The 26,123-nt window shown below is 40.0% G+C and overlaps 1 protein-coding gene across 36 annotated transcripts in view; it reads right to left on the minus strand.

Annotated features, from left to right (window-relative positions):
* Positions 1 to 2,682: 2,682 nt before the first annotated feature.
* Positions 2,683 to 26,123, minus strand: part of Nrxn1 (neurexin 1) — a 1,058,108-nt gene continuing 1,034,667 nt past the window's right edge. For all 36 annotated transcript variants that reach the window (XM_040736989.1, XM_040736999.1, XM_040736994.1 and 33 more), the window contains one exon: positions 2,683 to 6,100. In XM_040736989.1, coding sequence (XP_040592923.1) covers positions 5,793 to 6,100 — 308 coding nt within the window. In that variant the 3' untranslated portion in view covers positions 2,683 to 5,792. The remainder of the gene's footprint in view (positions 6,101 to 26,123) is intronic.

Consider the following 26,123-nt stretch of genomic DNA (forward strand, 5'->3'; position numbering starts at 1 on the left):
ATGATACTGTTTTTCAATATCCCATCGTTTCCAAGGCTCTTTGTGTAACGCTGAGCAAGTTTTGCTCGGTGGAGAAACCCTTACCATTTCTTCCTTCGGTATAATTCAGATGAGAGACATCAGAAGCCACCCGAGTGCACATGTTCCTCACCCCAAATTGCTGGATTGTTGGGAGAGACAACACTCAAAGCAAGAGTATTTGACCCAAGGACAGCAAGTACCCATGGAAACTGATCTAGAACAACTCAGCCTCCTTAAGGAAAGAACATGTGTCAGAAACAAATCCAAGACACCTCGTTTCTGTAACTCTTCAGAACAGTTGTTTTCTCCTTTATACTTAAATATAACCAGCCATTTGGTGAATTCTTAGGTGCTTTTCATAGTCTATCTCCCATTTTTCAGTATCAGTGACCTTCAGATATTAAAAGACAGCGCTTACTTGGATAGGAGCTTGCTACATATTGGATATGTATAACCCATATTCAGCATGCTAAACCAAGTGTTCCAATCCTTGGGAAAGCTGATCTCTAGATGAATATGAATTTGTCCTTAAACATGGATATATATGAGATAAGTGCATATACTAGTGTTCCGTAAATATGTGAAGACCTGACATGTAAGTAATGAAGCAAGACTAATTTCTACCAGTTACACAACTAAATGTCTAGCTGTTAAGAATCCTCACTGTGCACCACAGAATGGCACTATTAAAGCTAGCTCATGAAACTTTCTTGATGCGTCCCTAAAACTCCCTGATCCATTCATCTTCTGCAAATATTTTATGACAGTTTTATTTATATCCAATGTCTGTTTCAATGATTCTTATTTTTGGAGAGTTTCAGAGTCCTTCAAAAACCTGACAAACTCAAACACTTTTCCCAGGAAAATATTTACCTATGTCATATATGCACATAATTAGAACTATATTTTAATATGCACATGTGTGTCTATAACCCTTGATACCTATCATTGAATGCCAGCCCTCCCACAGGTCAAGAATCTCAGAATACTTGGTTTGTGTACTGGGTAGCTTTAACTGTCTCAAAAGAAATTATAGATTCGTTGGCCTGTGGCCTAGTCTGTAGGGGATTGTCTTGATTGTTCATTGATGCAGGACAATGCAGCCCTTTGTTGGTGACACTATTCCCTTGTCAGGAAACTCTGTGTAGTGTTTGAGAAGAGAAAGCTAACTAAGAGCAAGCAAGCAAATCAGGAACTGTATGCATGTGTTTATTGCTCATTGCATCTGATTGTGGATTTTATGTGACTAACTACTTGAATTTTTGCCTTGACTTTGCCTCAATGATGGGCTGTAACCTGGAATGGAAATTTGAATAAGCCCTTTCCCCTGTATATTGCTCTTTGTCAAGCTATTTTATCACAGGGATTCAAATGAAAGGAGACCAGCCTGTATACTGACTGTAGCATTTATATAGCCACAACCTTTGAAATGCCCTGCACTTTTAAAAGAAAGCTGAATTATATAGCCTTTAATTTAAACATAGCATGTAGCATTACTGTTGAAGCCCACTGCTATGAAAATGAAAAATGTTGATATTGCTGGGAAATTTTGTTTAAAAAAATCCAAGGTCTTTAAACAATTACCAGCTGAAGGATTGAAAGTTCGTGATAGATCATATGGTCGCTGTTATGATAAAGCTTGAGGGGGACCTTGGCGGATTCCATGGCAGGCGAGGGTGACTGAGGGTGACTCCCGGCAGACAAAGCTTAGAGAGAAGTTTTATTAGAAAGGGAAGTGGGGAGAAGGAAAGAGAAAACACAGAAAGAGGCACAGGGAGAGAGAGAGGACAGGAGAAAAGGAAGACAGGAAAAGTCCTGTCTGGCCCAGGGGAACAGCGGGAAAGAGGGAGCGAGAAAGAAACAGCAGGAAAGAGAGGAGCCAGAAAAAGAGCATAAGTGAGTGGGGATCTTTCTTTCAAAGGGGTCCTTTGCACCTGAGCTGACCAGGGTACTGCCTGAGTGCATTCTGCCAGGTGACAGGAGCAGGCCAGCATTAATATCTGACTCCTTACAGTTGCCACAAAGATACTTTGTTTCATAAAAAATTTAAATGTAAACCTTTATAGAAATGGTATGTCTATTCATCCGTATGTCGGGATTAGCTAATTTTTTTGCTTTTTTTGTTTGCTTATGTTTCAAATAACAATCTTAGCACTTGATTTTAAGTTTCCTCAAAGCCTCACTTCCTATAACACAATAGTTTAGTAGTCGTTTTTGTGTGTGTATGCGCACTTACTTGTACTAGATACAGTAGTTCAGGTAATCATTACCACGTTATAACACTGATATTATTCTTAGTACAGATGAGAAGAGGGGAAATTAGGGAAATCATAGCTAATGAGACAGACTCTCTAGTTAATTACAGGTGTAATTAACTTTAATTCCAGCAGTTTACACAGAGAGTAGATTTATGACATCAGCATTTATGCATATTGTTCTCAGCTAGTTCTGTGTGTTTCCAGGTAAGCGACACAGAGTACCAGCATCTTGAATGTATGAAGACGGAGGGACTCAAGGAGCAATAGAACACAGAAAGGGGTGAGCCACCCCCCTTTCCATACTTGGCTGTAGATAAGATTTCCTTTCAAATACAATCTCCTCACAGCTCAATGTAGTGACAGAATGGTGTCGCATGCAATTTTTAAAGTCAATAAACCACGGTTGTATTAAGAAATAGTTTATTAACAAAACAGTAAATTCCACTTGCTTAGCATCTCCAATAATGGATAAATTGGCCTTGCAACAGCAAGACAAAACAAAACAAACCCCTCAGATACCCAGTCACTCGAAGCACTAGAAGGGTATGACTAAAGTGGCCTTTCTTTGACATCGTAGGGATGTACCACCTCACACATTATTGTAGTCATCGTTTTTTTTAAAGGCAACACATTACATGGATAAAAAAGAAGCATACTCAGTCAGAAAAGTTACAATCGAGAGATGTAATCAGTTTATGCCAGGTGGTGTGAAATCCTCTGTGAATTGCAAATGACACACGGACCCTGATATGTTTAGTATAAAGTTTGCTTGGGTTTTATTCTATTCAAGTCTGTTTCCTTCCAAAACTCATAATCCTATCCTTTCCTTCTCCATTCAGAGGGGAAAAACCTGCTAGACTTTGTGTAGGTCAATAAAATTAAATGTAGTTTCTATCAATGTGTGAAATTTTTAAATTACATTGGGAGGAAATACTGAAATCAATGACAAACATCAAGTCTTCCAGATAGACTGTTTTAAAACACTACAATTCAATTTCTTTTTCCACCATCTTTTTGAATCCTTCTAGATGAAACTAGTTTGTGTTAAATAGATACAATGGAAAAGCAAACATTAAACATATATATACATATATATGTATATATATATATATGCTGATTAGTGATTTTGTGTTCCTCTTATATTTCTCTGGCTTTCCCTGAGTAAGACTGAATGAGAGGGGTAGGGGGTAAAGACTTGTTATTTCTTTTAACCTGGCAAATTAAAAATATATGAAGACATGAACAGAAGCAATGGATATGAATTTTTCTCTTTATGCTGCCTATTTTCCATGTGATGAAAAGTCTTCAAGACTTCTTACACAATTACTCGACAGCTGTGTTTTGCTAGAATACATACATATTTCTAAGGTATGATTATGTCTGAAATCCAGGCCACTTTTTGGCATATTTTTCATCAACTAAGTATCACAAAAGTGTTTTGCATTTTTTTTGCCTTGCTGATTAAAGCTGATTATAATGGTATCCTCCTCCTTTATGAAACCTAGTATCATTCTTTTAGGAGATGTTTATGTCATGTAACCAATTTTTGCAGAAGCATCACTCTGCAAACTCAGGATTATCTTCTCACATTGATAATTTATTGCTATGAACATCATTGAAACAATATGCAAAACAAGTGTATAACCTATACTTTACTACTACACAATGCATGTTAAACTAAAACTGTGTTAATGATAGCGATGTAAAACCAGAAATGTTAAAATGTAGTCAATAGCCATCAAATGTAGGGTGATTTTAATGGGAAGTAATACAGAATCAAAAAATCACTGAGAATACTTTTTTAGTTGAGAAAATGATTACTTTCCATAAAGCTTGATCACACATGTCATGTTCAGAGAATATATATATATATATACATATATATATATATATATAATTTTATGGGAAACAAAGTTTTCCATTGCAGCATCCAGAATTCACCAGTGTTGCTTCTGTAACCTTTCTGTAGAGTGATGCGTATTTATGTAGCACTGTATGGTGATGTTCTATTTCATTTTTTTTTAAAAAGTTTCCATTTTACTACAGACTAAGAACTTGAGGTTTCCTAGAATCAGGATCTCAATAAAGCAAATCACTCATTTGTCATAATACCTTGGCACAACTGTCTTCCTTTGCACTTTTCAATTTGTATTTGTATGTTTGGTGTTCCATCATATCTGATGGTTACCTGAATGTGTGTGTGTGTGTGTGTGTGTGTGTGTGTGTGTGCATGTGTGTGCGTGTACATTGTGAATATTGAACATATATAGAAATATGGGTATTTGGGGGACAGAAAGGATTATATGATACTTAGGTATATATTTTACCTTCTAATTCACACCTTTCATACAAATACTAAAACTTAATAATGCAACAGAATGAAGGCTATACATGTATGAAAAGAAGTAGCTGAGCCTCTTTATATACATTCATACATATCTTTCTTAGAATAAACACTACACTGTAATTTTTGTTTAAAAAAGTAATTGTGGCAATTTATAATGGTGGCAAAAAAATCTGTCTGAAATAATTGTTGCTCTGATGTCATAAAACTCCCTATACTTAGCAACACTTATAACATTGAATTTACCAAAAATGGCTGAAGAGCAGAGATATAGTTTGCATTTTCTATACAACAGGCTATAAAACATCACTTATCACAGTCCAGAAAGCACACAGAGATGGGTTTTATATAAACATATGTAGTAACATAGTAAGCGTGCATGAAAATTTCCCAATGATTGCATCTATGCCCTCTCATTTTTTTGATTTGAAATTTTAGTGTGAAAATGTGCCTTATATCTCCCATTTCCTTTTTAAATAAGGCCGCCATACTTTTATTTTATTATTCTCTCACAAACAGAAAGGGGCTTTTTGAATGAGTTCCTACACGAGTCTTCCAAAAAGCCAGCACTTTGTCTCAAATGCAAGTTCCAACCCCTGCTGCTCCAGGTGCACCAGCTGGCCAACTCATCATCTGCAGATGGTCCCACAAACGGAAGTTCTCCTCTGGCACTCCAACCCACTGGCTTCTCACGAAAGTGCGAGCACTTCGGCTGAATCCAGGATCATAGGTAGCTTCTTTGTGTGTGTTGTGTTTTGTGTTGGTTTTGTGTTGTGCCTCGATGTAATACTCCTTTGCTTTATGACTGCGAGCGGTCCTCACCGTCTTTTAGAATGTTCCAGCAACATAAAGACAGGCAGAGTAAATGAAAACACTGCGGATGTTAGGGAATTTATTGGCCCCTGTTTTATTTTTTTATTTTATTTCATTTTTTGTTTTAGAATTTTTTCCTTCCTTTCTTCTCTCTTTCATTTTTTTTTTGTTTTTTGAGAAACAAGAGCATGAGATACTTCTTTGCTTGTTTGTTTTTTAAAAAGAGTTTTCCCTCCTGATTGCATTCCCTGTCTTCTTTTGTATGTGCTTCATAAAAAGGAAAGTAAATAAGTTTATATTATGTCTCAGATAAAATGAAGACTATTTCTATACAAGTGTCTTTTCGAATCTTGGGATCAGACATAATACTCTTTATCCTTGTTTTTCTTGTTTTTGTTGGCGCTTTTGGCGCTGCTGGGCTGTTTCTCCTTGACCACAGCCCCATTTGACTGCGCTGAGTTACTGATGTAGTTTCGACTCTCGTCCACGTGGTATGACCCTTCATCCCGGTTTCTGTACTTGTACATGGCGTAGAGGAGGATGAGGATGCACAGGGCAGCAGCAGCGACGATCCCCACCACCATGCCAGTGGTACTGCTAGACTCCCGGATCACCTCTGCAGAGCCTGGATACGGTTCGCGGCCGCCCACTCGGGTGGGGTTGGCTGTAGGAAACAGGATGAGAACAAAGTGATTATTGAGTTTCCTGGATGCCAGCAAACATGTTAACTTAATTCCTCGCTGCTTGGGGGTGGGGTGGGGTGTTATGTCACCAAATAAAGCCTTATCCAACTAAAGACCACTATAATCTAGGGACTCAACCCGAGTGCAAAGGGAGACAGTTATTGCTATTTATCTTTCTGTTCTTCTGGAAGATGAATTTCGCAAATACCGTAGTTCTAGTGAGGTCTACTGGACCACTTTCACATCAGAGGAGACACCACAAACCCAGAATAGAATCAGAACAGTTCCCCCTGTCATGTTAGAGAAAATCATCCTGAAAATAAAATTAATGGGACTTCTGGATACTTAGCACTAACTGTAGACAGCTAGATAGGAACATCTTTAGAATTCATCCCACCTTGGGATGTACACAGTACCAAACAATAAAGTAATTCAGACATTTTGAATAGTACAACTGTATGTTTCTTATAATTTAATTTTAGTTATGTGTGTGTTTATGTCTTTTTGAGTGCTGGTGACCATAGAGGCCAGGAGCATTGGATCCCATGATGCTGGAGTTTCAAGGAACTGTGTGAATCACCTGGGCAGAGTGCTAGGAACCAAACTGAGATCCTTTACCCCAAATGGTGCATGCTCTTAAGTATGGAGCCATCTTTCAAGCCCTCATTGCCTCCATCGTAAAGCAAAATCTTAGTTACATGATTGTAAATGCAGACACAACTCTTTTGTGTTGGAAATTTGTTGTATATGTTTACAGATACATTGGCAGTTGGGCTAGTGACCTTCAAGTTGGATCTTATGCATTCATGGTGGTATATGCCTGTAATAAATACTGGAAATTAGGAACCTTGGAGAAGAATGCAGGAAAGCACTCTTTCTCCATTTACAATACCTTCTAGGTTGGTTTTGAGACAACATTCAGAATGTAATAAAGGGTAATAAAAGAGACAGTAATAGAACACTTTCCTGGTGTGACAAGCTACAAAACCCTCACCTAAACTTCCCTAAGTAGACGCAAAGTCCTTCCTTAGGCCCAAGAATAGAGTATAGATGTCTAGCATCTTCTCCAGGTCTATGTAGACACCGAGGTTGCCCACAGAGCACAAAGAAAATGCCTGGGATGTATAGTAGGTAAGGTTATAAGAACAATGGCAATTTTCTGCTTTCTGCCTTCAAAGATTGGAAGCTCTGGTAAAAAATAAAAAGGAAAAGGCCTATCTGTCCTTGACCCTGGACCATTTTCTCTATAGCTTTTTATCACCTGTTTTCTCCCTTTGAATCTCCATTATTCACCTCGTCCTACAGACCACTTTTCTGTTGTAGTGCGTTAAGAATGTCATAACTTCCAGATGTATGCACACTGCTTTTAAGCCATCTCAAGATTCCACAGATACACCAAATGTATTTACATACATACTTATTTGATTGTGCATGTTTCTACAAAGGTACCTGTTAACTGCCCGGAAACATTGACAAAGCACATAGCCCTATACTGCTTTGAAAACCCACTTTAAAGGTGGGAAAAGACAAAACAAACAAAAATTAGCCAGGTGGTGGTGGTGCATGCCTTTAGTCCCAGTATTCGGGAGACAGAGGCAGGCAGATCTCTGTGAATTTGAGACCAGCCTAGTCTACAAGGGTTAGTTTGAGGATAGCCTCCAAAGCCACAGGCACAGAGAAACCCTGTCTTGAAACCACCCACTCCCTCCAAAAAGAAAAAGGTGGCCAAGGTTTCTTAGCAGATAAAGACATATGCAGCCAGATCTGACAACCCAAGTTCAATCCCCAGACCACACATGATAGAATGAGATAACTCATTCTTTCGAGTTGTCCTCTGAGCACCACAAACTCACTGTCATCTGCATGAGCTTACACACACACACACACACACACACACACACACACACACATACACACACACACACTTAAAGTGTAATAAAACATTAAAAAAAAGAAATCCCAGTTTCAAACATCACTAAGATTTCTTTTGCATAAATACACATTTTGGGCTGTCAGTTTCCTTTCCTTCATCAAATGAACCCTCATCAGCATAGTTGCTTACAGAGCTTTGGTTCTCAGTCTCAGAGCAGCAAGGAGCTACATTCTGCGTCTACAGTATGGAGCAGGTGAAACCCTTCTGTGCCCATTATGTCCCTGCTTGTTTTACAAAAGCACTTGTAATGCTGTCTAAAAAGCTTTGCTGTTGTTTCTGTGGCCAAGGTGGAGAGGAACAAAGACTATAATCCACAGTGTTTGATTTCAGGAAATTAATTTCTCCTCAAAAGCCTGCTGCAGTAGCTCTGTCAGCGTCAGGCAAACCAAAGGCCTCACTTTCTCTTTAAATACAGTCATCTTTGCCAAAGTGTGCCAATTAGCACAGCTGCTAACTTTCCCTAAATGACAACTTTCTGTGTGTGCCTTTGGCACAACGTTCTTTTATCAGGGTGTCTCGAGAGCTGAAAAGGCAATTGTATTTAAATGCTACCCAAATCATTCTTCACCCTGCACCTGATGATGGAATGCTGAAACACATTTTCACAATAATCTCACTTTTTTTCAGAAGGACATGAAGGGATAATGAGCTAGAATCCTAATCATTTAGTTTATGGTATTACAACTTGGGGGCTCTAACATAACTCAAGGTTTAAATTCACTGTGGGAACAATGCAAGCATGTGTATATGCACAATTGGGAACTGTTGTTGGACATTTTAATACTAGAATATTAATCTCATTTTTTCTTGAATGGATCTGATATAGTTTTTAATACAGTCATGCACATAGAATTCAAAACAGATATGTGCTCATTCTAGAAGTTCACAAAGACAAAAGCAAACTCTGAATTTTGCTCTATAAATGTTTGATAAGCATCTCATATTTAAGAAATGTACTTTCCAATTCTGCAACAGCAGCCAAAATGCTCAAGTCACATGAGAGCTAAAAATATCTCTGACAAACCCACTTTAAGAGATTCTAAATATCTTATTTTTAAAATAACATAAAATGCTCTCCAGAAAACTAAAATCGAAACCCAAAGAAAAAGCATCTATCATCCCCCTAACATTACCATTATACCAGCCACTAATATAGGTGTTGTTATAAATCTGCTTAGATTGTATAGTTGCTTCAATGTCGGCTTAATTAAACAATAATTACTTCTACTTATGTTTCCAATCTGAAGACTGAAGAATATTTCCCTTAACTTTTGTTATAAGGTCAAAGGTGTTTACATGTTAATGAGACATCTCTCCTAGAACAGGTTACATAACTTTAAACGGATATATGAGATTTTTGCCTCTCACTGAAAAATATCTGAGTGCGTTTCATATTAATTTGAATGTAGAAAATGTATAAATGATACCAAGGCTGAATGTCCTCTAATTTAATGCAGTCCAAAAATACGTTAAATAGAAGGGCAGCCACATTTTAACTACTTATTGAAAGGACTCAGGCATTATGCTGGCCTGCCCGTCAGCTGGCAGAATGCACTCAGGCAGTGCCCTGGTCAGCCTGGGGTTCCATGAATACTAAGTCTGCACGCAGGTGTAAAGGACCCCTTTAAAAGACAGACCCCGCCCACTTACGTTCCTTGCTCTCTCCTCTTGCTCCTCTCTTACCCCCTTCCTCTTGCCCTCTCTGCTCTCTTGTGCTCCTACCCTCTTCGTGTCTGTCTGTCTGTCTGTCTGTCTGTCTGTCTCTCTCTCTCTCTCTCTCTCTTGCTCTCTCTCTCTCCCTTTGTCTCTCTCTCTCTCTTCTCCCCCTCTCCCCTCCCCTTTAATAAATTCTATGGTTAATGTATCTCTCTTGTTCGTGTTCCATCCAGAGTCTTTTTTTTTTTTTTTTTTTTTTTTTGGTTTTTACGAGACAGGGTTTCTCTGCATTGTTTCGGAGGCTATTGGTCCAGCCTTGCCTCGAAAGCACAAAGATCCGCCTGCCTCTGCCTCCCGAGTGCTGGGATTAAAGGCGTGCGCCACCACCGCCCGGCTCCATCTAGAGTCTTAAAGCAAAAGAACAACACATATGACAGACAATATAAGAGAAGGATTTCAATCAGGGAAATGTATAATTAGTCCAAAAATTTCATGGCTTGGAGAATGTTGAATTTTTTACACTTAATAATTAACATAAAACACATGAGTTCCAGTAATTACAATAAAAGCATCGCACTTCTTCTGAGCGGCTGCAAAAGCTGTATGAATAAACCGAAGTTCACTGTCATTCCTTCTCCCTTTGTCATAGAAGATGATGGAAATATCTTTTTAGCAAACACAGGAAAGAGAACAAAGGAGGAAGAATCACATGCAAATGAGCTGGAAGTCTAGAATGGTCAGACACTGACTCTGATGGGAACATAAATGCAGATTGTTGGAGCCAGCTCAACACAGTGGGCCTCCAGGCACAGGAGCTCTGAGTCACTGGTAAACTCCATGGGGCTCATGGTAGTCACTAAAGGAGCCAAGAAATAGGAGCAATGAGCTGTAATTGGAAATGGGAGGGTTTTAAACTTCAGTGGTCGAATATATGTCACTTCAAGTCTAGGTGACCAGCAAAGGGGGGAAAATGAGTGGGCTAATCTCTAAATACTTAAGTCACTTATCTTGACTCATAAAATGTTTTAAAAAATCATGAACTGCATGGATGTAAGAAAACACAATGCCAGTACATTATTATATTGCCCAAATTTCTCTGTGCATTTGTCACTTCCTCTGCTTTATAGAAAAAAAACCATGTAGAATCGTGTCATGACCACACAGAGTCAGCTGGAATTGAGTGTAAAATGGTACATCTATGTACACGTGAGGAGAGAGGGTATGCCCATTTTGATAGTCACACAAAGGCATTGGACTTTGGTTGGCAATTTACTCTTAAATGATTCCATCTACTGATGGCACTGACAAGAGCGGAAAGCCTTTTACCAGGGTCGGGACCTCACAGTAAGTTGTTTTCCTTCATACTCCTTTCTCAAACTTAGTCAAGGCCGTGAAGAGAGACTCCTATACTGACAGTCATCTAAAAGGACAATAAAAAGGAGGTTTTCCATTTCCTTTCCTTCCCTTCCCTTTACTTCCTTCTTTCTTCTCTCTCCTCTCCCTCTCCTCCCCTCTCCCTAGTGTCCCCCATAAAAGCAATATCTAGAAATTTTTAACATGTCTTGTTTTGGTCCAGCAGACTGATGGAGAATCTTTTATGCTAGATTCATGAATCTTCTCATGTCTTTGATAATCAGATTAACATCGTGGCAACTTAGATGAGTATATTATACCTTCCAATGTCAGGAGGGCTAATGTATTTCTTTATCACATTGTCAGTCAAAAACTTGTCAGAGGATCAGTCACTGTAGCAAATGAAAACCCAAACAACTTATTCCGATGTTTTGTTATGTCCAAAGAATATAGGTATTTGCTACTCTGTGTAAAAACATTTGAAGTCAGTTTTTTTAAATTTGAATTTATCTTTGCATTTGCTGTTTCTCTGTCTTTCTCAGTGTGTCTCCTGTCCCTTTCTTTTCCCAGCTCATGACTGGTTCTTGGAGATGGCCCTTGTGAGAACATGCCTGGTTGAGTTCTTCCCCACGGGGGAAATGAAGCTGTTGAAACAGGCACAGTTTAGAACTCTGTCTCTTTGGGATCTTGTATTATTAAGTAAGGTGCTAAGTGGGGGCGCAGAATTTATTGCCAAGTCGCCAAGTTCAAAGCACAATGTAAAATATTCTTTATTGTCTAAAATGTTTAAATGTGAGTCCCTTACCAGAATGTTCTTTGGGTTTTATATTCACAGCTTAAAATTTAACTGTCTAAGTATATTTCCAGGTAAAATGATATACTTTATCAAATGATATTGATTCATCTTCTCAAAAGCATTCTATCCTGGCAGGGATGGTTTACACCTTGAGTTTCTACATGTTGTGTGGAGGAAGAGGGTCTCTGTGAATTCATGGCCAGCCCGATCTACATTGCAAGTTCCACACCAGCAAGAGCTATATAGTGAAAACAAACAAATTTTTAAAAAAATGGAACAAAAACATCTCAAAGCATTCTTCTGTAGACAGCAACAGAACATAACACGAGAGGCTCATAAGGCACGGAGCTTCATATCAGAGCCTGGGTATTCAACTTGCATGCCTGTACCTAGTTACATTTTAGCATATGAAGTTGAGAGCATAAAATTCACAATTGTTCTGCAAGATTATTCTGTTTTAAAATAAACATTTTAAAAGGCAAAGTTTTGAAAATAAATGAGTTTCTCAAAATTGTTAGGTTACAATGGAAAGTGTTTGGCATCTTGGTTATGCTTTCTGAGATTTAAAACACAGCAATCTCTCTCTCTCTCCCTGTCTCCCTCCTTCCACTCCTCCTCCTCCTCCCCCTCCTCCTCTTCTTCCTCTTCTTTGTTTTTGAGGCAGTCTCAAGTTTCCCAAGCTTGCCTCAACCTATATAGTTGTAGTCAAAGCTAACAATTAAATTTCTGGTCTTCAGGTGTCCACATCTTACAGACTTGCATAACGCCTTTGATCCGTGAGTTGCTAGAGACTGAATCTGGCACTTCCTACATGCCAAGCAAGCACTCAACCAACTGAGTCACATTTTAACACCTAAATAATGTCAGTGAAAACTAAAATGGTGGTGGTCAGCTCAGAGGTGAGGAGAGCACGCACTGCTCGTATGGAAGATCGGAGTTCAGTTTTTGTCACCCATGTCAGGTGTGTTACAACAACCTGTAACTACAGCCTCTGGGGACTTAACACCCTCTTCTGATCTTCATGGGCATTTCACTCACTTGCATGTACTACATACAATTAAAAACAGAACATACGTAAAAAATAAAGATGGAAAAGAAGCTTCTTCAATGAGAGGTGAAACCTGTATGAATTTATAGGTATGAGATTAGTATTGAGAAGGCAATCGGATACCTTCATCACTGTATATGTGTATGATATTCTCAAAGGATAAATAAAGACAAAAATGAAACTGGACAGCCCAAAAGGTCCAATGTTAGTGTATAAGTTGTTCATTCATGAGGCCTTGGATTCATCCACAACATCCGCAGAATTAATAAAATAAAATAACTGGCCTTTATTTATGCTTTAAGTAATTGAAAAGTCTAGATGAGAAATGTTACTTGAGGTCGTAATACATAAAACCTAGGCTGAGGGTTTACTTGGCCGTGGGCAGGGACACTTTGTATTTCCAATAATAAGTTTGCCAAGGCAGTGGCATGCCATCCCATGCTCTCTTTACCACTGGAACTGCCATTTTTATGAAACCATTTTGTACACTTGAATGAGCAATCCCTCCACTGTAATCTTATTACATTTATGTTGTTTCCAAAATTCTCTTTTGGGGTAAGAATGTAGTTTCCAGGCAGCTTTCCAGACTGGTTTCATTTCCTTAATATACAGTACTAACATACAGCTTCATCACCAAGCATGACCCTGTCACATCAAGGATGAAGCATGGGCAAGCTCTAAATGCGGATGACCATGAAAATTCAGCATTTGAGCTTTAAGAAACATGGCTGTAAGAAATGCTGGTCTTAAGAATTAATAATAAATAGCAAAACATACCAATGATAAAAAATGGGATGTGAGCTATATATTTCATAGGTGGAAGAACATATATAGGATCATAAAGTCCCAGACTGTTATATATATATATATATATATATATACATATATATATATATATATCATGTTGCTAACTAGAACTATTGGGTAAATATCATATCTTGTGATGATTTAAAACAAAACAAAACAAAAAAACTGTTGGCAAGATGTATAATTTTTTTGTGAAGTATCTCTTAGTAGTCTTGGTTTCATTGTAGATCTAACTTAAAGTAATTACATTCAGATTTCTATCTCTGCCCTACCTAGAAAAAAACACTTCCCTAAAATAATCTTGCTGGAACAGATCTCCATGCCGTGTCTTATATATGGATGTTATTATAATTTGAGGCAAGTCTTGAAAATGGTTTCAGATTTATGGAGAAGATTTGACTTTTCCCACACTCAGTTTCATTAATACTGTGAAAAGAAAATTGGAGCTGTAGGCTCCTGGGGTGCTTGCCAACCGAGATTAGTACAATTTTTTTTCTCTCCTATGTCTAGCAACAACAGAAAAAGGGCTATTATTTTTTTCTCATTTTTGTCCTTCACTATAACATAGGCCAAAATAAGCCATTATGATGTGATCCCTCTGAAGAAGGCATGCTTAGAAGCCACATATGCAGGGCAAAGGCACAGTTCCATGGCATGTTTGGATTAACCTAGGCTAGGGCTTTGTGAGAAATGACACCTTGTCTGCATTGGCGATCCCTCTTGTTTGTCTGTCTGGCAACTCCTGCTATGTGTCACCTCTTCTGCAAGTCACTCCTGAAGGATAAACAGGAGAATGGGTACTTAGGGCTCCCACAGTGAGTGGTAGGTTCAGTAAGAATGAGGGACCAATACATGCTGCAATCTGATTGGCTATGGGATATCTGGTATTTTTTTTTCCTATGCTCCTTTCCTAAACATCAATGCCTGTGTTTAAGGGGAGGTTCAGGGGCTACCACTCTGAGATCAAGAGGATTATTATCTTCTCTTGAGACCCAGGTTTCATACAAATAAGGATGGCAGGAACAGGGCTCATTGTATACCTGCATGATAGTCACCCCTAAGGTAGGATGCTGCCTCAATTGACTTCTCATGAGAAGAGAAGACCAGAGAGAGACTGTATCCTTTATGACTTCCCTTGCATTTAAGATGAACATGCACAGAAACATACCTTTTCCCTCTTGTCCAGGGGAAGCCATAGTATCAAGGCACTTACAGACTGCTCTACTTGTAACTATGTGTCCATAGCTTTGTCATCTGCAGCACTTGTAGAATTTTCAAATGGCAATATAACCCATTTAGTTTTTAAAAAAAGAAAAAAAAACCTTGAAAGCGTTACAGTGTGTGCTGAAGTGCAAGTGAATCTAGTTTCTCATGCTCGTTGGTGGTTCACTCACAGCCACCTACTCAAATTTGCCATTCATATACTTACTGAGATGGGTATAGCCATAGCATTACTTCTGCAATGGGGATAGCCATAGCATTACTTCTGCAATGGGGATAGCCATTGCATTACTTCTAGTCTCAAGTCTCCACATGTAAAAGAAAGTACTACCTCCCTATTGCTCACAGACTTATGTTTTCCTTTCTGTATAAATAGTATTTATAAATGTATAATGGCATTTTCTCTAAGAATTTCCCCTCTTGCTCTAGGCACAATTATGTAGTAAGCTATAGTTAAGTTCCAGGGACAGGCTGGGATAGTAGGTAACCTAGCATACTTGACATATCCCATATATGCAAGTATATACACAACAAAAATTTTACATCATATATGACATAAAAGCTGGAACAGTTGTGGTGGAGTTAACCCCCAGAAACAGTTGACCTAAACTGACCTGAAGGGGGAGCTCTTGAACCCAAGACTGATGGTTGGGTGGACAGCATTGGACTGATCCGGACCCCCTGAATGTGAGGGTCAGTGAGGAGGCCTAGGTAATCTATGGGGTCTTGGGCAGTATTTATCCCTGGCATACAAATAGACTTTGACTGCCCATCCCACAATGAGGGATGCTCGCTCAGCCTGGACTCTTGGGGGAGGGCCTAGGCCCTACCCTGGATGAAATGACAGACTCTGGACGTCCACCATGGAGGAGGACCTCACCCTCCATGGGGATCAGAGTGGAGATTGGGTGGGGAACTGGGGGGCTTGGCAGAGAGAATGGGGGAGGAGGGGAGAGAGAGGGAGCTGGGAACGACATGTGAAACAAGCTTGTTTCTAACTTAATTTTTTAAAAAAGGAAGAAAGAAAGAAAACCCTAGCTGCCATGCAGGAGTGGGACAGAGGTTTCTGAGTCAGGAGAAAGGGTAGTGCATTCCTTTAATCTCAGCACTTGGATAGCCCTGTCGGCAGTGCCCCCCTGAGCTGTATAGCAAGTGCCAGAGCAGGAATAGTGAGACTCTGTCTCAAAAAGGAAGAAAATAAATGAATAAACCCGTAAACAGAAAACAAAACAGCCAGAGGAGTCTACCAATAAGAAGCAACACTGGCACTGCAGAGACGGTTCAGTGGCTAAGAACACAGAGCATAGGCTGCTCTCGTAGCTCAAACCACCCCTCACTCCAGCCTCGGGGATGCTACATCTCTTCCGGCATCTGCAGGTACCTGCTCGCTTGTGCTCTCACCCGGGCCAGCCGCACACAAATATACATAATTAAATATGTGATTCTGAAGCAGCAGCAACGCAGGTGAAATAATCCAGAGGGATGAAAGAAAGGGTTTGCTTTTCAGAGAATGAACTGACCCAGAGAGGCTGCGGAACAGTGAGTTTAGGAAACCCAGAAGCTCTTTGAAAGCAGACATAAAGCTTATTGTATACATGGCGGACAGTGGAATGAGCCATGAGTGAAGAGATCAGCGTATAGTCTTTACGTGAACTGACAAACGCCACTAACAAGGTGAAAGAGAGCCGAGAAAGTATCTCCAGACCCAATGACAATGCAAGAGTAAATACTTCTGAAATACAAAGGAATACGCACCGATTGATGAAAAGCAAATAAGCTATCAGATGAGCAGCAAGGAAAGAGCTCAGGGGTGCCGAGAATGACTTTTCCAACTCTTATAGGGTATAATTCAGGAACATTTACAGAATTTAAAATAAGTAAATAATCTCAAGCATGTATTGCCCAGTTTGGTGCAGACACGATAGTGCAATGGGATTTTACTGAAATGTTACATTTCTGTTAGACTTCATTCCATTTCAGACAAGATTATGTGTTCTTTGATGATAGCTTCCTGTGACTCTAAATCCTAGCAATTTCTCTACCTTCCAGCTTCTAATGATGACTGAGCACACCTGTTGAGACGGATGTACGGATCCTAATGGCTTATGGGAAGCGGTTGATGTGAGTTGGTCAACGTTTAAGAGTAAAGTTGCATGAATATCACCATTATGCAAGTGTGATTCATCCCAAAGTATTGAGGAGAGTTGTTAAGTAAGTGGGCAAAGCATTGGTGCTAACATTGCAGACTCCCATATCTTTCTGAAAGAATCTCGCTACGAATGTGTGCATGTAAGCTATGTAGGCATATGTGTATGAGACCCAGGCTTTCACTGAATTGGAACTCACTACATAGCTCAGACTGCCCCTGAAGTCACGATCCTTTTGCCTCAACCTCTTGAGTACCTGGGATTACAAGGATTGCATGCTTTCGAATAAGATTCATGTTTTGGGCTTGCAAAAACGGCTCATTGGTTAAAGTGCTGAATGTGTAGGCCTGATTCCCCGGCTTTGATCTCCGGAAGCCATAGACCCATGTAAAGGGAAGGAAGGAACCAAGTCCACAAGGCTGTCCTTTGACTTCCATATGTGTGCTGGGGCACGTGCACTCCCACACATGTGTTATATGCACACGTGCACACACGCTCAATAATAGTAAATGAAGCTTTTTAGAAAGGTGTATTTTTACCTCTATGCATCCACAACCTCGACTCCCCACGCTAAGAGGAAATTGGACGAATTGGTATCAGTCATTAATGCAAATATCACACTGCTTTTTCTATAATACCTGATAAGGCATGGCTTAATCTTAGTGCCTGGAAGTCACTCGGTTATTCAAAGTTAGCCAAATTAGCAGTGTTCATTTCATCATCTGGGTTCCTCATTTACTGTTACAGCAGGGGACAGTAATCCAGATGGCTATGAATAAATAGTTGATAGCTAACTGTGAGTCCTGTTGATCAACAGAGCTGTTGTGGAAGGGTTTTTTTTTAATTTAATTATTTCTACTCTATGTGCATTGGTATTTCGCCTGCATGTATGTCTATGTGAAGGGGTTAGATCTTGAAGTTACAGACAGTTGTAAGCTGCCATGGGAATTGAACCTGCGTCCTCTGGAAGAACAGTCAGTGCTCTTAACCCCTGATCCATCTCTCCAGGCCCCAGTTGTAGAAGTGTTAAGAGCCCTTCCCAGTCTTCTTGATGCTGGGATAAGCGTGCTAAAGCAGCCTCTCATCTGACTGAACTGCCTCAACTGTCTGGCAGAGGAAAAGCCACAGAAACAGCAGCGAGAACACACCAGTTTCCAAGCCAAGGAGCCTGGAGTGTTGAAATAAGATTTCCATCAAAGTGGGTTACATTTCAGAAGGACAAAGTGAGAAGGCCCATGTGTTAAGTTGTAGACGATGCTCTTTCTTACTAAGTTTTATGCTTCTTCATTGTGAAGTAGTTTCTCTTCCTACAACACCCAGAAAGTCATGGACCTAGAAAGCATTGTCTGTCTCACTAAACACCAAGGGATCATCCCAAGGCCTGGGAGTCAGGGATGTGTTCAGAACCTGGTTGTAGATAGAGGGGGCACCGTGATTCGAGCTAGAGCACGAGGCACTTTGTATTCGAGCACACATTCATGGATGTGTGGGTATTGTGACATTTCTCTCAGCTCCCTGACAGAAGCTTATGGCTGACTTTTTGTTTTCCATGATTTTTTTTTTTGAGATAGGCTTTGTATAACAGTCCGGCTACCCTGGAGCTCGCTCTGTAGACCAGGCTGGCCTCGAACTCAGAGATCCACCTGCCTTTGCCTCCCGAATGCTGGGATTAAAGACGTACACCACTACTGCCTTACCCGTTTTACATGATTTTATAAGTAAAGGCAGACTTTTGGAAAACTCCCCGGACTGTTTCCCCAAACCTCAGATGTACTTTATGTAAATATGCAACATTAGCAGAAGCCTCTTAACTTCCTTTCAAATAGTATCCCTGGCAGACATTTCTGATATGACGTAATCATTAACTGGCGTTCAGTGCAGCTCAAATCATGCTTGATTCACTGTAAAAACAGAATTTATTTTCCTATTTGACTAAGCAAACAACTATTGCTTTTCCTAGTTATTGCTAACGAGGCTCTCTGCTGTGTTCCATGTACATATTATCGGATTTATTCCCCATGTACTCTAGCTCTGTGGTTATGTGTGTTAAAGGGAATGAAACAGCCTCAAAGAGCTTAGGTAATTTAGGCTCCCTATGCCTAAAGTCTGCAACGATTACACTTTCTTCTGTTTAACGCATCTACACTCATGATTGCAGAGTAATCTGTTGGCATTTTCTACTTGAGCGATGTATTACACGTAATAGCATTGAATAGTAGGCACCTGCCCTAAGCAGCTGCATATTTCTGTCTCCCCTGGCACGGTCCTCTTCATCTCTTGTGGTCTCCCTGTCTCCCTATCTCCCTGTCCTTTGTTGCTGTAATTCTGCATGCCCACCAAATTGTCCAAATACACTGCAGAGTGAGCAAGACAATACTGGGTCAAGCATTCATTTCTAATCCAGAATATTTACCCAACTTGTTAAAGCAGTGTTGGGCAACTCATTACCCTTGTCCAACACTTCTTCCTCAGAACATAATGGTGACACTGGAATTGTATGTCACCAAGGGTCACCTTGAAATTCAGAGCAGGCAGGATAACAGATCAACTGCTGTGAAATGATCAAAGGTCTTGATAAGAACATGATGACCTAATTATTTTCTCCATGTCTTCCTTATAAAAGCAACTGATTCAGCAGCTATCCCAACAGTTAGACAATTTGTAGTAGAGGCCACCCTCCATGGCTCAGTTGTATGAAGCAGGGGTGACCAAGAACATTGTCTCTGAGGGGACAGTTGTGTCTGAGCACTTCCCTTTTGTGAGTGGAGGCTTTGTGAAGTCAGATGGCAAAAAAAATACGGCCTGCATATCATGGCCATGTGGTTTTAGACCATTAACGGTGGCACTACATATGAATCGTGTTTCTATTTATCTGAGAAATCATTCTTTAAATGGAATAGTACTCTCCAGATGCTATTGTTGGACTGAATTACATTTCTCCACCTTTCAAACTTTTACTATGATAGCTTATGATTTTAGGTATCACGAAAGCAATCATCTAAGACTGCCTAAGCTGAGGTGGTTTACTCTCTTAGAAGTTAAAAACTCTATCCATTAGGTTTTAGAGTTTCTTTTAGAAACTTTCTTTTCTTTCCTCTCATGCTCTGAAATGATGTGGTCTGGGTAAAATCCAGGAGGAGTTGCTGCTGTGAGTTCGTTCTGAGTCTGAGGTGTCCCACTCTCTCTCTGGGGTGTCTGAAGAACATCCTTCGAAGCCCCAGGCTTTCTGGGTGGGTAGTGAGGTAGAGTGCAGGCCTCCTGATCTAGAACTAGGTGTATTCTCCTTGGGGGAGCATCTTTATATATTCTGGTCACGGAGCTACTGTTGGCTCAATTTTCTTTCATTGGGAAATGATTATATTCTCTTGTCAGTGTAATATCCAAGGTGAAAGATTAGATACCCCCCTACCCTACTAGGAAGAAACCTATTAAGACTAGACTGGGAAAATATGACAGAAAAATCACCCATCAAAGTGGCCGGGGTCGGATCTTGTGTGGTTAGGATGACCAGTAATTCGAGGTGCACTGAGCATCCTTGACTTTTTTGGGACGAAGAACAAATAGAAAAGATGTGTCTGGTTTTTTTTTTTCTCTCAAAAAATCTGTGAGGCAAATCCCTATGCTTTTTTAATTCCCCAAATTAAAATATCATGAGGTGTATACCCTTTTCTCATTGCAGCAGAACATGAATGTCATCTTATCGTGTCTCACTCAGTTGTAGCGGTTCTCAAACAAACTCTGCATACTGGTGAACTTCAGAAGCTCTCTATAAAAACACCTTGCTAGATGCTGAAGTGCCGACTACAAATGTTTCCTTCAGGTCGGAGAAATAGATTTATTTCCATTGCTTATATGATTTACTCCTAATTTGCTAGTACTAATAACAGTTATTTTCTATCAAGGTTTATGTGTAGCACACTACACAGAGCACTCCATAGTCCCGGTCTCACTGCTATCAGCACAGTATTGGCAGCATATTTAATATTATCCGTGTCTTTCTGCCGGTGTTAAAAGTCAGGTACGAAGGTTCAATGATCTGCTTTTGATAGAACATCAGAGGGATGACATTGGATTTGAACTCACATATCCAGACTTCCCAAGTACACGCAATGAAATGAAAGGTTACAGCATTTCCAGATGTAGCCAAGTCATACTTGTCTTTCCTCTTAAAAACAAACAAAAAATTTACTATTATTTGTAAATGTGTTTGATTATTGCATTGGTGTCTTTAGCACATTCTTTTTTTTTTTAAACCTGGACAATTCATTAAAGGCTTTCTTGTTTTGTTACTACCACCACCAGGCTTGTGTAACAGTGTGTGACTGCCTGAGGATCTGATAAGGATGACAGTGACCTCTTTAACATGTCAGTGTGTGGGGACGAGACCTGAGCACTGGCGCCAAATGTAACATTTGCTGTTCCTTGGAACATATGAGCGGATGACAAGAAAGCATATTGGCTCTTCGTGGAAGCAACATACCCCATGGAGTGGAACTCAGAATATGCTGGTTTACCCCTCATAACATCTGAGGAAACGGAATTAATAAGGTATCAGGAAAACACCACAGGAAACCAACTTTGTTATCAAAACAGGGATTTGGCACAAATTACAATACAACACAGCTTCATTCTTCCAGGGCTTCAGATTTTCATGAGAGACAGACTTAGACTATATTTTTCTGAATACATTACATTTCTCTTCTCATGGCTGGTGAGTTTTTAGAGTGCGAGGGTGTATGGTATTGTGTCCTTCCAAAGCACAATGGGATATGTGCTGTGCTATAGAAAGACTGTGGCATTTTATCATTTTCCAATAAAATTGTGATATAAAACAAGTTGTTAATGCTTTGATGCTGAACATATATAGGCTGCTTAAAGTGTATTCTGCAGCCTTTAGTGAATGGATGTTGTTGTTTAGTGTATATGACACTGTTATCAGCATATGTATGTATTATAGTACATATATACACACACACATATATATTTATATATAGAGAGACACACACACAGACAGATATAATATATGTGTATATAGTATTTTCAAGTTTAACCAAATGTGGCAGGATAGTATGTGTATATGCTAATTATACAAGTAATTAGTCATGTGTTAACTGAGACTTTTTTCTCTTTTGACAATGTCTCATGCAACGTTTGTCAGCTTCTTGAATTTGCTATGTAGTTGAAGTTGATCCTGCCTGATTTTCCTGCCTGTACCTCCTGAGTGCTGGGGTCGTAGATGTTCACTACCATACCCCATTTATGCACTGTTAGGAGTCGAATCCTGGATGGGGGAGCATACATGCTAAGTACTGTGCCAACTGAGCTACATTTTCAGCCCTAGATGAAACATTTTAATGGAGCCCATTTTCTCTAATACTAAAAGGGCTGTGCCCTTACCGTTCAGAGCAATCTGTGTAGCAGATTCAGGAATCTTCCTAGGGAGCCGAATGAGGCATCTGCTTACCGTCTGATGCCAGGAGCGGTGCCTCCTCTCGCTGTTATTATATCCATCACAGTTACTCATTACATCCCATCATCACGGTTACTTATTAAACCCCTGAGTACATGCCTGAGACTCACCTGGACAATGTGTGTCCTTCTCTTTGCTACCAACCTCACAATAACCCTATTCATCCCACTCATTCATACCGACTGAGAGGTTGAGCATTAAAAATACCAAAGAGCCTTCTCCAAGATAGGAAAGGGCTGCATCTCAGAGGAGCTCTGACTGCTTCCGAGGTCTGAGTCATAACTTGTCCTCATGACTAAAGCATTCCATTTCATATCACAAATCTTAAAGATGCTGTCCAGGGACTTAATAAGGTATAACCAAAATCCACCTGTGCTATTATAGTAAAAGACAAAATCAAAACAGGTTCACACGGGCACTAGGGGAACAGGCCAAAGTCCTATTTGAGTTTTGTCTCCCACCGGCACCCCAGCCTCCTAGCCTAGGGAATGGAATCTGTTTGAGGGGCTGAAAACAGGTTGCCATCTCCTCTGTTAAGAATTCATCCAGTTGGGCAGGTCTATAACTGGCCAAAAGATGACCCAGTCCCAGGAAGGCAGATTTACCTACCCGCCGTGTGACAGAGACAGGAGGGATAGTTGTCTCTCAAATGAGATTATATACTTTCCCATCCTAGAATCCCCTTCCTGTCCTCGTTGAGTCACTTCTGGAGCTGCCACTGTGTGGTTGGTGTAAGCCTGCCAACTTTTCTGAAAGCACAACCCCGCCCCTGCTTCCCTCCTCCCTCTCCCTCCTTTTCTGAAGGCTGAACTTACTTAGGCTTTGCATGGAGGTATTTTTGATATTTGGGACATTCTCACTCTTTTTCTCAGAAACTCCCCACAGACACCCCAAACCCCCCTTTTCCTTGTGACTGCCTGCTTGTCATAACCATGTCTAACTAAAATACACTTAATTCTTCCTTGTCTCTGTCTCCCTCTGTCAGGAAGCTTGCTTGCTCTGGGCTTTTCTTTTAAATGCTAATAGAATGATCACTGAGCTTTCTCCTCTGTGTGCTTCTTCTATTAACGCGACAAAGAACTTGAGAGGGGGCCCTAATTCCTCTGGTAACAGCCTAGCCTGGGCAAGACTGTAAAACTTTTAGATGACATTTAACTTAGGCTGACTCATCAACAGACCAGCTTTCTCCCGCCCTCTGGCTTTCTAACATTTCTTTCCATAGAACACCTGTAATTCTAAATAGTTTTTCTGACTGTGTGGTAGGTAAATATTTTTAAAGTCTCTTTCCAGTTTTAAGACCCCTATCTAGTTAAATGCAGGTGGTGGCGCACACCTTTAATCCCAGCACTAGGGAAGCAGAGACAGGAGAATCTCTGTGAGTTCCAGGCCAGTCTGCTTAACAAAGCTGTGCTGAGAAACCCTTTCTCAAAAAACAAAACAAAACAAACTAACAAAAGGGGACCTGAGAACCATCCCTTTGTAATGTAAACATCAGAGAGACAACACATAGACTCTCTCTCCAGTTTCTTCTGGGAAGGGAGGGTCAACCACATAGTTTTTAACCTAGCTGAGGGAACCTTCCTCTGGTTGAAGTCATTGGCTCAAAGCAATCATGCCTTCTTCGGTCCTTTCTCTTAAAATCTCTGCCTTCTTGCTTCCCCTCCCCATAAACTGTACGCAGGCTGATTTCTAACCCTGCTCCCTTATCACAATAATTTGGAATAAATATTTCCTTGCAGTTGAACTTCCTTCGATTCCAACATATCAGTTTGGAAAAGCAAAGATTGATAAGGGGTGGGGCTGCAGCTCAGAAGCAGAGCAGTTGCCAAGCACTAGAGGGCAGCAGTCTGATCCCCAGCCCTGGGAGTAGAGGGGGAGGGGCAGGGAAAGCAGGAAGGAAGGAGGGAGGGAGAGATGGAGGGAGGTGGGAAGGAGATTAAGAATGATAATATGTGCCTTTTTTCTCTTATGACTATATTCTATTAGCTTTTACCCAGTATTCTGGAGAATTAAATTTATGTATGGCCAAAACAAAAACAAAAGTCAAGCAAGCAAAAAAAAAAAAAATAGCACCAAGCCAGAATATTGCATGCCGATAGCATCGCCAATGCTACTAGTCCTGCATGATGACTGGGCCTCCATGCTGACCCAGCCCAGGTACCCAGGAGATGTTCCATGTTCCTGAAAATGGAATGTCCCTTATGCTTTTTTTTCTGGCTGTAGCTCAAAATTCTCCATTTTAACAGCAATGTGTTGGCTATTATCGGCTAATTAGACTCACTTTTGAATAATTGCATAAAAAATAACCCAAATTTAAATGGAGAACAAAATTGTCTTCTAAATAGTCTCAAAAATAGGGTCTAATAAATGATATATTCCTTTAAATGATTGAGATTACTTATTTAATGAAAAGATGCAGCTTGTTCAATATACATATTTTTATTCCTAATGGTTAATGGGATCATTGCAATAGAAATCCTTTGATCTTTTTCTCAAAATAGCACACTGGAAAACCACTCAAAATTGCATGGTAATTGTAGCAAATTTTCTCTAATGAATAGTAATACATGTGAAGGACCTTTTGCCATCAAACTTAAATTTATTCCATCGAATTATTTAAATGAACATCTTAAAAGCTAATTCTGTATTTGTGAGCTTCCTAAATTTTAGAGGAACAACCTGAATTTCAAGAAACCAAAAGTCCACTTTCTGTGAAGCAGAATGGTGAGAGCTGTGGTATTACTTCAGTAATGATCTGTCTGAATTTTACACAGCTTTGAACACACTTTATAGCTTCATTTAAATAAGCAACAGGATGTTTGTGAGGACTAAAAGCGGTGATGAGATAGGATCCATGTTCACTACATCTAAAGGATACTTGTTGTCTGTCATTTCTCATCCACCTCAACTTTGATCCATGAAATGTGACCTATGTCCAAGCAAAGGATGCTTACAATGGCTGAGCTGACTGCTCACCTCCACTGCCTCAGGATAACCAGAGGAGATAGGAGATACCACACACACACACACACACACACACACACACACACACACACACACACACAGAGAGAGAGAGAGAGAGAGAGAGAGAGAGAGAGAGAGAGAGAGAAAGTACAGAGAGATTGATGAGACTAATCTTATTATTCAAGGGGCTTTTCTTTCTTTCAAGTGCAACAATGGTTTACTTAGTTGAAAAGTCTCCCACCTAATTAGCTATTCACCCTTAAACAAAGAGATTTGACATACTATCCTCGCCATTGTCAATATAAGAGGATTTTCTAGATACACTGGAGGAAGGAGAAAGCTGAATTTGTTTTTACTGAGGGGCAAGATGAATTGGAGTTCTTCATCAGGAAACTTCCATACCAGAAAAAAAGGGGGGGTCATTGTTTTCCTTGAATGTTTTAAATATCAGCATGGAAACCACACTTCCCAAATTTCCCCAAGGGCACAAGAGAAGGCACAAAACTGAGATGGATGGATGCCATCTGAGAACTTAGGTGAGTGTGATGTTGATATTCTACCAATTTACTAAGCAAATCCAAAATAAATGGTGTCAGAGAAACCCAGTTT

This window comes from Mesocricetus auratus, unplaced genomic scaffold, assembly GCF_017639785.1.
Source record: "Mesocricetus auratus isolate SY011 unplaced genomic scaffold, BCM_Maur_2.0 Super-Scaffold_100676, whole genome shotgun sequence".
Taxonomy (NCBI): Eukaryota; Metazoa; Chordata; class Mammalia; order Rodentia; family Cricetidae; genus Mesocricetus; species Mesocricetus auratus.